This window comes from Rhodamnia argentea, chromosome 9 (assembly GCF_020921035.1).
Source record: "Rhodamnia argentea isolate NSW1041297 chromosome 9, ASM2092103v1, whole genome shotgun sequence".
Classification (NCBI taxonomy): Eukaryota; Viridiplantae; Streptophyta; class Magnoliopsida; order Myrtales; family Myrtaceae; genus Rhodamnia; species Rhodamnia argentea.
Window position 1 is genome coordinate 23,681,787 of NC_063158.1, and position 13,426 is coordinate 23,695,212.

Consider the following 13,426-nt stretch of genomic DNA (forward strand, 5'->3'; position numbering starts at 1 on the left):
ATCGAGTTGCTCACCTCAGCACGAAGATGGCAGCGGATGGGAACAACCTCGGAGAGACGTCGAGGACCATGTCAATTGCACGGAATCCTGCCCCTCCCCTCTCGATTCTTACCTTGCTTCAAGTGGTCTGAAGGGGCGAGCAACCATGAATGCCCATTTCGGTCGAAAGAGATGGAGGGGAAGCAAGGAGTTGAATTAGTAGAAAGAGAAAGGGAGATGGGCCGGGCTTATAGAGTCTTGCAGGGTTTGAGCTTCAGAACCGAAATGAGCAGAAAATATCCTAGTTTGAATGCGGCGCAAGAACGGTTTAGGTCGGGTCGCATGTCGGGCCGGTTCACAAAAATTTGTGAGCTTTGCTAAGTCGATGCTCGGTGAGGCATGCCATGCTTAAGGAAAAATAAATCCCTAATTTCTCATCGCCAAGAAATTTAGTAAGGAATAAGCATGCAATGCAACTTTGGCATATTTGCTGAGGGAGCAAATTAGACGGATTCAATCCCTACTTCTATGAAATGCGAAACAGACCTTTGGGGTGTAAACTTTTAGGTGTACAAACTTATTACATCACATCGACTTTTACAAATTTTGCATGAGATTCCCTTTTGAATAAAGGAAAAAATGTCCACACATTTTCGTACCGAACGGAAAAAATCACGAACGACCCAAAACTTCTACTAATCACCAAGAACAGTAGGATACACAAAGTGTTTCTCTCTAGTCACATACTAGAGGCTCAACATCAAGCTTACGAAAGTATTTCCTCACTATAAAGGTGGAACAATATAAAAAGGGGCAAGAAAATCCTAATTGCGATTGGAAAATTCAGAGACGAATCTCAACGAACAAAACCTATCAACTCGTAGACCTCGGCCTCACGAGCAACATACTCAAATTTGAGCCAATTCCGTCAACGATTGACCTTCGAATCGGGACCACAAAGTTGCGCCCATTTTCTTCTCTTATTTTCTCTCGGTTTCTCTTTCACCAACGCGATTCTCTCTCCTCCTCTATTTTTCACACTCTCGGCCACTATATGCACGGAGACAGCAGCCCACCTCTTTTCTTTCTTTTTGCTTTTTCCTTGCTTTTGTCTTTTTTTTTTCTTTTGACTTTTCTTCTCTTTTTGTCTTTTTCTATTTTCTTTTATTTTGCTAGCTGGGCCCCACAAATGAGGCGGGCCCAGCTAACAGGATGCGATATCGAAAACTGCATTTGGTAGCAGCTACATGGAAGGCAAAAGTGTTTTTGAGAACGTGGTCAAGTTGAGATTGATGATAGGAAAAGTTTCTTCACAAATAAGATTACCGGGAATCAGGTATCTAATTTTTACTCAAACTTGACGGCAAGAGAAACCAAGAAAAAGGGGAAGCTAAGATGTGCCAGATCATATGACATGGAAGCTTCTAAAAACAATCAGACATAGGACTTGGGATGATTTTCATCCTATGTAATGCAATCATTATTCTAGGTGTGTCTGCTGTTTGGTCTTTTGGACTTGTACAACGGACAGGATGCAATAATATAGAAACTGCCTGGAGTTTTTGCATCTTATACTATGATTCGCAAATGAACGAGTACTTGGGTTTTGTAACCCTTGCTTGCATGGCTTGCTATTGTTACAGTAAACTCTGGAAATCGACTTACGAGATTGAGATAGAGAAATCTGAGAAAGGGTTACGGGAAGCTGTGCTGAAGATCATCAAAAGGAGACAACAGAAGATGAATTCAGGAGAGATGGAGAGCTATGGGAATGATTTTCTAGGGTTACTTTTAAAGGGTATGCAATATGCCGACGAGAACAGGAAAAGAACGTTCGATAATGTCATTACAGAGTGCAAGACGTTCTATAGTGTCGGACATCAAACCGTAGTCTCATTGCTTGCATGGACAGTCTTCCTCCTAGCAATTCACACTGATTGGCAACAAGAAGCAAGACGGGAGGTCCTCGATGTACTTGGAGATCGATATCCCGATTTCGATGGGATTACAAAGCTCAGGAAGGTAATTTTCATTGACGGCAGAGGTGATAAATGTCTACTTCCGAAAGCTCTCTGGTAATGCTTGCAATGAGATTATTTCGCTTGTGCGCACATATTCTTCAACAGCAAAGAAGAACACAAGCTTCTTTACCATCTTGTTTTTCGAAAGCATGTCAATTATTCTTCTCCTCATGAAGGACTCTGGCACTTTTGTGTGTGCAGATGGGCATGATAATAAATGAATCTCTCTGCTTATATCCTCCCGCAGTCGGTGTCACTAGAAAAGTTCCTTAGGCAGGCAAAACTCGGCGATCTCATTCTTCCTGCAGGTACACTGGTACACATACCAATCGTAAAGATTCACCACGACCCTCAAATCTGGGGAGATGATGCACATCTTTTCAAGCCAGAGAGATTCTCAGAAGGAGTCGCTAAGGCTACAAACAACAATCCCGCCACGCTCCTTCCCTTCGGCCTTGGAGAGTGAAGTTGTGTTGGCATGAATTTTGCGACGGTCGAAGCTAAAATTATTCTCGCTATGATTCTGCAGCGATACTCCTTCACTCTCTTCCCTGCTTACATCCACTCCCCTGTCAGACTTCACACTTCTCGCCCTCAATATGGAGTTCAGGTTATTCTCAACTCGGCATAGCGTGAATTATGAAGATGTATGTGTGTAAGTGGGCGAAAAAAGGGATGCTGATGTGTATGCTTTCGCTGTTTTGACACTTCATCAGATCAGGTTCCATCTACCTATTTAATTGGCACAGATCGGTGCCTTTCCAGATTGAGATCACACTATTAGGCCTCTTGAATGCATTGCCTTTCCAGCTTGAGATTCAAAGAGCTTCATATCGCAGCGCAATGATCGCCCAGAACTGAGATCATAGCATGTTGAAGAGGGAATTCTCTTATGACCTCAGGAGTGCTCCATGGTAACATATGGAATTTTGGGTGTTTCTCAACCTCACTACAATGTAAACATCAACTTGTATCTTTCATTGACGGATGTGTGCCTCGGCAGCAAATTGTTCAAGAGCTCATATAAAGCCTTGAAAGAAGAAATTTGTTTTCTTAACGCTCCATTTATTTTGCAAAAAATGAATGATTTTAAAAAATATTTTATAGAAAATTATCATTTATATCATTTGAAATAATTAGTCCATTAAAAATATTTTTACTATCGAGAACAAATTATGTCTAATCATTTCATGTACTCTAGAAATATTCTGCATTCATTCATTTCGTAAGCAGTACAATCATGAGTTATTCCCCAATGTCTATTTTAAATGAAGTCCACATGCTTGAAAGATGAGATTAAAAGCTTAAACAACTCAAGTTGGATAAACTTTGGAGCTTGATTGAAATTAAAGTAGGAACTTTGCTTGTTGTTTTGGAAGGGAAAAGAGAAATTGCACTTGAAGATAAGAAGATGAAATTGCACTCCGAAAAGGAATAGGGAAAATTGAAATTTTCTTCCTTCTTTACTTAATTTAAAAAATTAATTTCAACTCCTGTTAACTAACTAGGGTTATAATTATGACATAAAATAGCTAGAGTTAGAATAATAGATCTGAAATAACATGAGTTAGAACGTCAAGTCATCGGCGATGTCATGGATGACGTAATCTCAAGATTTAAATATAACTGATATTAATTAACTAAGGTTAAAAATCATGATGAGATTGGGGTGGAATAACTAAGTGAAGAATGAAGAGAAGTGTCAAGCAAAATGGTGACAAGTGGCTTGCTTTGGGTGATTAAAGCGAAGATATTTGCTAATATGTGAAGATGTTTCATATTTCGGCAAATAAAACAAGAAAGATGGTATTTGTTCTAAAGTCTGACGAGTCAGAAAAATGTTTCGAACTCGCTAAAATTATCAACAAAAGTTATTGAACGTCAAGAAAAATCTCAACTTAGTAAATTTTAACTTTGAAAATTATCCGATACATATTTCAAAATACATCGGTCCTTGCCGACAAGTATTATGCCGATAAATATTTCAGCGTCACTCTATATAATAAATCCATATATCATTAATTAATTTAAGCATATTAAAATTAACAAACACACATTTTTAATTTATCTCCCTGAATTATAACGCCTTGTAATTTCATAATCCGATCGAAATCGCATTCTGAAAAATCGCTCATAACAAAAGTATCTTTTGAATTTTCTGCACATCATAAAATTAGTGAACTGATTGAAATTTTACAACAACGTCCAAAAATCCAGGTGAATTATTATTATGAACTAATTTAGAAAATTTTGGATGTCGAAGAAAATGATGACGAGCATCCAAGGTGGAGCAGTCGAGTATGGAGGAGGCTAAGGGCTGGAGGAAGAAAAGAGAGAGAGAAAATTAGAGTTAGGTTCGGTTTGTATTAGATTTGGTGAGGTTTAGAATAGGCTGGATTGTGATGGGTTTGGGATGGATCTAAGTTGGATCATATATGGATGGTTAAAAGTTTACTACATGAAAAAAGATCTATATAGGTTAAACATATCCATTTGGATCGGGCTCATTTATAATATATCTAAATCCAATCCGCATCTCTCATTTAACGGACCTTACGAGCTTAGTCTAGTATGTGTTAATTGTTTGATGGGTACTTTCTTCTTTATAATTGCCTTTCCCTTTCGAAAGCTTAGAAACCAAACAGAACCGAAATATATATATTACTTTATTTTTTGAGATTCCCATTCACATTGTTTAGCAACTCAATGTATCAGGCGACAGGCAAATAAGAAGCAGAATAGTCTTTAAACAACTACACGTATAGATTCTTGTATTTAGTGGAACTTCAAAGCTTCAAACCAGAACCGCGCAACTTCTCTTCCATGACACCGTCAATTCTCTCCCCCATCTCAGCACTCATGTGATTCACCCAATCTCCGACCTCGCCTCTCCTGAAGTACACCTTGTTCTCTAGTCTAGTCGATGACTTCCCGCTCTTATTCACCTCCAATGCGCTCAAATTGTCAAAGCTGCACATCCTCAGTATCCCCTCCACGGTCCCGTCTCTCAGTTCTTCCTCGCTGAATGGACACCCCACGAAACCGGCCAACCTCCTCACATGAGCACGCGGGTCTTCTTTCATCTCCTCGTACGTCATGAACAACACCTTCTCCGGCATCTCCAAGCTCGCCTTGTGGTAACTCAGCACGTGGTCCCAGTAAGGACCGTAATGGCTCATCCCTCGACAGAAGTTGTCGAGGCACTCCGGGAGCGGAATCTGGCCTTTCTCGGGATTGACCTTGTTCATGAAGTGCCACAGAGAGACGAAGGTGTCCTTAGGGTTCCTACACAGGTAAACCAGCTTGCATTCGGAGTCCCTCACCGACTGTGGAAGCGAGGGATATGGCAAGTGGGTAGCAAGGAGCCTTGGGGACGTGAAAGCAGCAAGATTGGGATTTTCTTGCTGGGAAGGGACCTCCAAGTAGGGCACGAGGTCGTGGGGGTTTTGGGTTAGGAGAGGGTGGCATGCTTGCGAGTCGGAGTCGGAGGACTTGGCACGGTTCAGGAGAGCGAACAGGATGGCCATTAGCCAGGTGGTGCCAGATTTCGGGTTGCTGGCGAGCAGGATGTCGGAGTTGTGAGCTTGGAAGTGGTTTTGGCAGGCGAGGGTGCCTCTCAAGGTAGAAGGCAAGAGCCAGAAATCCTGGTACATTTTGAGAGAGGCCGCGACCCAGTCTTCTCCTGGAGGGAGAGAGGGGAGAACATCTTTGCATGCTTGCGACATGTCATTGCCTGGCAAGTTCTTATCAAGGGAAGGAGGAGGAGTTTGAGAGCCTTGCATGGTGGTGGTGGTGGTGGTGGCGGTGGTGGTGCAGGAGGAGGAGGAGTTGGAAAGTGGGAGCGGACGATTATTCTCGCTAGCTAGTTATAGGGCTCTGCTGGGGAAGCATGCCGCATGCCCCACGCAACAAAGTTTGACCTTCTTTTTAAAAGAACTTTCAGGAGAAGTTTAAGCATCTTTCAATGGTGTCATTCGCACTTTACTAGTCGCATGGAACGTGCTTTATTTTATTTTGACTTTGTCAACGCTTACCTGTCTTGCCCATTGCCAATAATTTCAAATGATAGCCTAAAATGCTTTCATTTTCTCAAAAAAAATGACTTGAAATAGATCTTATTTCAAATAAGAACTTGTCATGCCCTCATTATTTCAAAGAACGGCATAATTAAAGGGCATTTTTGTCATTTATTTTTTTGAATTTTTTTCATTTTTTTTTCATTTTTTCCCTCTCTCCTCCCCGACCATCGTCGAGCATTGGGCGAGGGCGACCCTCGCCCGTCGTCGGCCTCTAGCGAGGATCACCCACCCTCGCCCTTGCCCGGGCTAGCAGGTCACGCGATGTCTGTAGACAAAAATGTCCTTCGGTCATGTCTTTCTTTGAAACAATGAGAACACTTCAGGTCCTTATTTGAAATAAGACTCACTGCATGTCCAGATTTGAGAAACTGTGGCTACTTTGGGCTCCTTTTTAGAATTTTCCTTCATAAATTTTTTAAAAGAAGGTCAAACGTGGTTGCGTGGGGAAGCTTTCTTTCATTTATAATTACTCATGAGTCTATACAAATAATTTCATTTGTTTATAATTACTAGTCACATGTGGCGTGCTTTATTTAATTAAACGCTTATCGCTCATGTCGCCTTTTGTCAATAATTCTGACCCAATGCACATTCTCTCTTTCTTATTTATGTGGGGCTGAAAAATGGGGACTTCTTGACGTAGAGCTGAAGTGTATACGGGATTTATAAGGGTTAATACACGGGATAATTACCAGAAACTGTTGTATCCCGCCGCCGCCTTCGACTGCAAACTAGGATCGATTTGACGCCACCACCTGATTCTTGGTATTCAAAGCCGCCACCATCGCTTGCCGCCGCCATTTTCTTTGCTTACTGTCCACCACCCGCATACGGCCACCGCTGACCATCGTTCTGTTAACACCTAAGATTACCCCCTGGGTGAGGGCCACGTGACGAGCAAGTGTTTTGATCGCCTATAGATAAGAACACTGAAGAAAGACTTAGAAAAACCTCGGAAATGCCACGTGTTAGAAAAATTTTGGCGGCATCTTCCTTGAAAGACGAAAGAAGAACTGCGTGAAAAGAGCCATGATCGGAGCGATTAATTAAAGATTAGTGGTAATCCCCACGAGGTGAAAAGAAAGAGTGCAGAAACCAAGGAACTGCCAAGGGACCACCCACATGGCTTACGAAAAAGATTAGAACGTGGAGCCAAAGAAAATAATCGCTCGACGGTTACCGGATTTAGTCTATAAATACCTTGCGGCCACAACAGGCGAAAGAACAAACAACACACACAAACACTCGTCTCTATATTTAGTCTTTAGCCCTTAGTTTAGTTATAACTTCCAGATTCTCATCGTCGATTCAATTCCGGTGAGGTTCATATTCAGAGTTAGGTGTCGTCGATTAAATTACGGCGTCCGCTCATTAGGTTCAATACCGTCGGTTCAATACCGGTGTTGTTCCCATCACCCATCCTATCCAATACCGTTGATTAAATTCCGGTATTGTGTCATACATCCACCGTCCAGTGTCGTCGATTAGATTCGAGCATTGTGTCATACAATTTTGGTTTGTCCTTGTTGATTAAATTCCGGACCCAAATCCCAAGTCCTAGTGTGTCGAAGTTCGTTTCATTGTCGAATGAGTGGGTTGTCGAATTGATAAGAGTCTGTATCACGCCTCTCACATTAACACAAGTATTTTTTCGCATTTGACACTTTCTCGTCCAAAACCGACCCGAACTCATTATTGGAAAACAAACGGATTAAGTTCAATAAAAGATTCCCGTGTGGATAATCCTTTTGGGCCTCAACCTCATTTGGGCCAAAGCTCGAGAACCTGTTTGGGCTTAGTCAAGGGATTTTTTAACGCGCAACATGTTCACAATCCATAGCCACCACCAACCGCCATAGCAAAGGTCGCGAACCTCTACCGCCACCTGAAAAACGACCCTTTACCTCCATAACAAAGGTCGCGGGGCTTTCTAAGATTTCTAGCGTCAATTGAGCAGCCACGAAAAAGAGTAATTCACGGCTAATTGTCAAACCTATTACCACAACTACTTGTCCCCGTGGTAGCAGGTCTTGATCTCTTTTTTTCTTTTTCTTGGTAATTGATGTTTCGGAAAAATATTTTCTACGAGTCAAATTTCGCGCTAAACAAATGGAAACCACGTGTAGAAAAGAACAGTTCAAACATCTTTATTTCAAGAGAAAATAAATGTAGGATTACTGGTCGCAATAACAATGGTGGAAAATATTTTACGCACTTGTAGTCATGAGAGAAAAATATCCATGATCTAATGAAATGAACACGGTGGTAAACAATTAAACCTTGAATACATGTAAGTATCTTAACTCTGCTTATGGGGAAACATTTTTTATACCGTCAATGTAAAAATTAAAATCCGTAAATATATAGACATGTGGTTACTAAGATGCAATGAAACACCTACAAGCCACATGAAGTAGTATAATGGTCAAATACTAGCCGAGGTGGCTTTTACAAGTCACTCTTACCCGAAGTAATTTGCAAGTGGATTGAATGGATGACTTCCAGTTTTTAAGCTGACAATTCTTCGATGCTCCGACCACCCTAAATGTGAGTAAGAGAGACTAATTCGTGTTACAAAGTCAAAATGAAAGAACTTTTCGTTATTGAGATACCAAACCTATTGCACTTTTGTCAATTCAGTCTTGAACCTTTAAATATTATCAATCAGTCTCAAATCTATTCGGATCTCATGTTCTGAAAGGGAACAATTCTCTTCCCCCTAAAATGTCCTTAATTAGGCAATCTACAAATATTCTATCTATGAATAAATAAGTGAATTAATAATTCTGTTTTATTTCTCATGTATTTTGGTTCCAAAAGTTGAATCTCCCCAATATTGTCAACGACCTTGTCCCAAAAAAAAAAAAAAAAAACCAAGTCCGACAAAACCGTCCCATTGTTCTCTGTGTATATTACTAGCGGTAGACAAAAATTCAATGCACAAAATTGATTTACAAAGGGGTGCTTCACCTTTTTGTGTGCAGATCGGCTTGGACATAAACGAATCCGTACGGCTATATCCTTCGGGAACTTTTATCTCTGGAAAAGTTAGTAGGCAAGCAAAACCTGGGAACCTCATTCTTCCTACTTTGCATGTTCCAACTCTAAAGATTCACCACGACCCTCAAATTTGGGGAGACGACGCTCATCTTTTCAGGTGGGGGAGATTCTCGGACGAAGTCGCTAAAGCTACGAGCAACAATCTCCGCGAAGTTCCTTCCTTTCGGCCTCGGACCCAGAATCTACGTTGGCTCGAACTTCACCGTGGTCGAAGCTAAAGTCGTTCTGTCGACGATTCTGCAGTGATACGCTTTCACTCTCTCTCCGGCATGTGTCCACTCTCCGGCTCAACTTCTCATCGCTTATCCAAGTATGGAGCTCAGGTCCTTTTCAATTCAATATGGCCTTACAGATGCCTCATCAGCAAATTCTTCTGTTCAATGAAAAGTTGTTGCTTTGACGGTTGGCAAAGAGTCATAGTAAGAGGAGACATTTTTGTTAACTTAGGTCAGTAGGAGATAATTATGTGAGATATCTATTCTGAGTGTTTCTTTGCTAGGGGGATTTCTTTCTACAGGAAAATCGTTCTGTCTTGAGCAGTAATGCAATGCTGATTCTCTAGGAATTGTTGAGAAGCATGTATGAACCTATGGCTGTTCTGCTAGGAGCTTCATAGTGATAATGTTTGGATTGAACGATTATTACACACATTACCAATTGAGTCAATCTGACCAATTTGTGTTTCACGGTTTGAAGTTTCTGGACTCATGGAGAGAGAGAGGACAGAAAAGACCTGGGTAGAATCTGACTGTAGTACTTTGGTAGAGGCGGTCAACGGAACAGGGGTCATTAGTTGGGAAGCCGAAGCCCATATTGTCGAAGTGCAATCCCTTTTAGCCCAGATGCAAAATATCTTCATAGCCCATTGTGACAGAAGAGCCAACGTTGTAGCAGACTGGTTAGCAAAACGCCTCCGTACAAATTGCGTTCCTGCTTCTTGGGCTTTTACACCTCCTCAGTTATGGAATTTAATTTGTGTTGATGCCCCCTAAGCTGGGCTTTCTTGTATGGACACTTGATTTACCTTCTATGCAATATGTTTTCGACCAAAAAAAAAAACTGACCAATTTTACCCGGAAATCGCAGACGTTAACACTAGACATCGTACGTGCCATAATCGGCGTTGATGTGAACAAATTTTATTTGTTTTTAAAAAAAATTGATTTTTCGCTTCTTCTCCTTCTCCTCCTCCTCCTTCTTCTTCTTCTTCTTTTTGGTTTTTCTTTTCCTTTTTTCTACCAAGTCTAGCCAGATTTGATTAAAAAAAAGGAAAAGAAAAAAAAATAAAGAACTAAAAAAATTCAGATTTTGTTTAAAAAATTCAATTTTTGTTAAAATAATTACAAAAACTGTCCACATGCTGTCTATTTTATGTGGCATCACCTGCATCTAAGTTAGCGATTTCGTGTTAAACTCGGCCGGATGGACGCAATTGGTAAAGTGTCAAAAAGTTTAGGATTTTAATTGGCAAAATTGAAAGGTTTGGGACCGAATTAACCAAACCGCAATATGTTTAGACTTCTTCGATGATTTTTCTGGTTATAATGAGTAAAGTATTATCATTCATCTTGATGGCGGCAACGTGCTTTACACTTGAATCAACAAACTCAAGGGAAAATTGTCCAAAAAGTCATAAATTTATTGCATTTTTGCCAATTCGGTCATAAAACTTTTAATTGTTTCAATTGAGTGTTAAACATTTTCACGTTTTGTCAATTGAGTTCAGCCACATTAAGAAATAATCAAAGAAAAGAAAAAAATTAATTAATTAAAAAATTAGATGAAATATTCAAATATTATTAAAAATTATTTATGTCACATGGGATAGCTGGCATCCACATAAGTGAATATAGGCCCAAATTGACTCAATTAGTAAAACGCTAAATGGTTTAGAACTCAATTACCAAAATTAAAAGGTTTAGCACTGAATTTGAGCTAGTAAAATTACTTTAAAATTTTTCAGACAATGGTCCACCTAATAATTTTTTACACTAATGGGATCGGCAAAATGTACACAAACAACTTTCCAGGGGAACAATGCCTGCTACTTTTGCAATGGATGGATACTTTAGGCTAGTCCCGGAATTGTTGAGAAGCTGAGGTATAGAGAGACCAATTCCATCAGAATTCGAAGTAGATGGACTCAACTGAAAGAGAATTTCTACATACCGTACAATCTCCCACTTTCACTCTTCTCGTCCGAACCATGCTTATCTTTTCCGCTTTCCAAGGTGCACTTCGTCTGGACTTTCCAAGTAATCATAAAGGCCCGGTCTGACAAGGGAGAGGAATCATCGCCGAGGCTAAAGGCTCGGACAAGGAATGATTCATAATAGAATTTTAGAATAACGATGGGAGCAGGAATGAACTGAATTGCACACCAAACAAGAGAGAGAGTACCTACGTTATATATGGGAAAATTGGAGCTAGCTCATGGAGGCTCCTTTTAACGCAACGGGAAGTTTGGTTTTGGAACTTCAAAGTTAAACGTGATTATGCTAGAATAGGAAAAAAACAATAGGAAAAAAAATATGTGATTCATTCTCTCCAACAATAGGAAAAAAACATGCGTTCCATATTTTTTTTATTGGTAGTTTGGGTTTGGGTCCATGAATAGCTACCGTTATATATACTTTTTTTCATTTATAATTGAGTAATGTAACGAGAGATATGAGGTGTTAATTTTAGTGAAATCCTCTGCTGGACGTAGCTCTAGTTTAAGGGTAAGCCAGTATAAAATTTCGTGTCTCAATTTCTCTTTCTAATTTTACGCTTTCCGTAGTTATGATTGTGCGCCAAATTCTAACAATTAGCACGGGGGACCTCTTAAGAAAGTGTTTGTCTGTACGCTAAGGGACAAAATCGTGAGTCTCGGGATGAAATGGGCCAAAGGAGACAATACCTCGAGTCTTGTAAACTTCCCATTGCTTATCCCCGAATACAAAGTTCGAGTATAGTCATTTTGAATTCAATAATCAATAAGTTGTGCCTGTGCCCCTGACACATATTTCTTCTGTTAAATCAGTACATAGAGATGTTGCTGTTAATGAATAAAGAGTCAGATTCGATACGAGACCTTTTTTTTTTTTTTTGAATTTAACGATATTTCCGCCAATTTAATAATGTTCTTTTTTCGACCGTGCGAAGTTTCTTTGCCGACGGTGGAGTGGATCACCAGGAAAAAAGAACCAACTTGTGCTTGATAGGAGGCTCTGCGAGGCTGGCATGAGATGGGGTTGCTTAAATTGACGTCACGGAATCAATCAAGGTCCATAATTTTTCGTCAATGATCCTGGCCCCTCGATACACATATCGTCTGTCTTATCCAAGTGGGCTGGAAAATGGAACTTTGGACCTATTTGATTCAGCATTTGGAAGGGGCTTCAGGCTCTAAAGTCTCTCGATCAAAAGCAAACAGCATTTGGTTCGTTTTCTTGCTCAACTTCAGGAAATGCAATTGCATTTTCAAGTCCATTGGTGCTGATTGTAAACATCATCAGCATCATCAGCATCATCATCATCACCATCATCATCATCATCATCACCATCATCATCACCATCATCATCATCTGATCTTTAAGCCTGTTAGGGTTTGGTTCGACACAAACATCATCATCATCAGCTGATCTTCAAGTCTGTTAGTGTTGTTTGTGAACATAACCGATTTGCGATTCCTTTCATTCTGTCTTTGACACATTGTGACGGACATCTGCAACATAACCGATGTTGCTGTTAAAGGACGGAGCTTTGTGTTTTGGGATCATGAAAATTCTTGGAGAGGTTTCTCCAACACAAAGCTCCGTCCTTTAATTTTTGCCATGCGTTCATATGCCTTCCATGAGGTCGAGCAGCCAGGTTCAGCTTGAATGTTAGTCATGAACCCTTGATTAGTCAATCCGAGATCTCTAAAACCAAGGCCACCGCAATTCTGGACAACCTTTTTCAATTGGTTTATTTTTTATCACACGATCTCTCAATCAATGAGTTCTTTATGCAAAATACAAGATGATAATGTGTGAATCTGAGGTTGAGATTGCACTGTCCTTACAGCACTGTCAGGAAAGCACCTCCCTATATTAAAACTCTTGTTCATGAAAAATTCGTCATAGTTTTCCATATTCGCAACAAACCCTTTTGGCAAGAAATTAGATGCATTTAACAGAAGTCGGGCAACTTGTAAGTTCCATTTCATACCGTGGACGGCTAGACCTTTGACTTTACGATCATTTCATGCCGTGGACGGTTAGACCTTATGCATTTATTTGCGGGGGACCTCCATGCATTCAA

General features: G+C 40.3%; 1 protein-coding gene and 1 pseudogene across 1 annotated transcript; one reads left to right on the forward strand and one right to left on the reverse strand.

The window, feature by feature from the left end:
- Positions 1-26: 26 nt before the first annotated feature.
- LOC115739686 lies at positions 27-2,631 on the forward strand (annotated as a pseudogene).
- Positions 2,632-4,786: 2,155 nt separating this feature from the next.
- Positions 4,787-5,782, reverse strand: LOC115739687 (cytosolic sulfotransferase 5-like). Its single transcript, XM_030672908.1, has one exon. The coding sequence runs from the start codon at positions 5,780-5,782 to the stop codon at positions 4,787-4,789; it is 996 nt and encodes a 331-aa protein (XP_030528768.1).
- Between the last annotated feature and the right edge of the window lie 7,644 nt (positions 5,783-13,426).

Excerpts from the sequence above, each read along its gene's own strand:
- LOC115739687 (XM_030672908.1), bottom strand. The coding sequence starts at position 5,782 with ATGCAAGGCTCTCAAACTCCTCCTCCTTCCCTTGATAAGAACTTGCCA.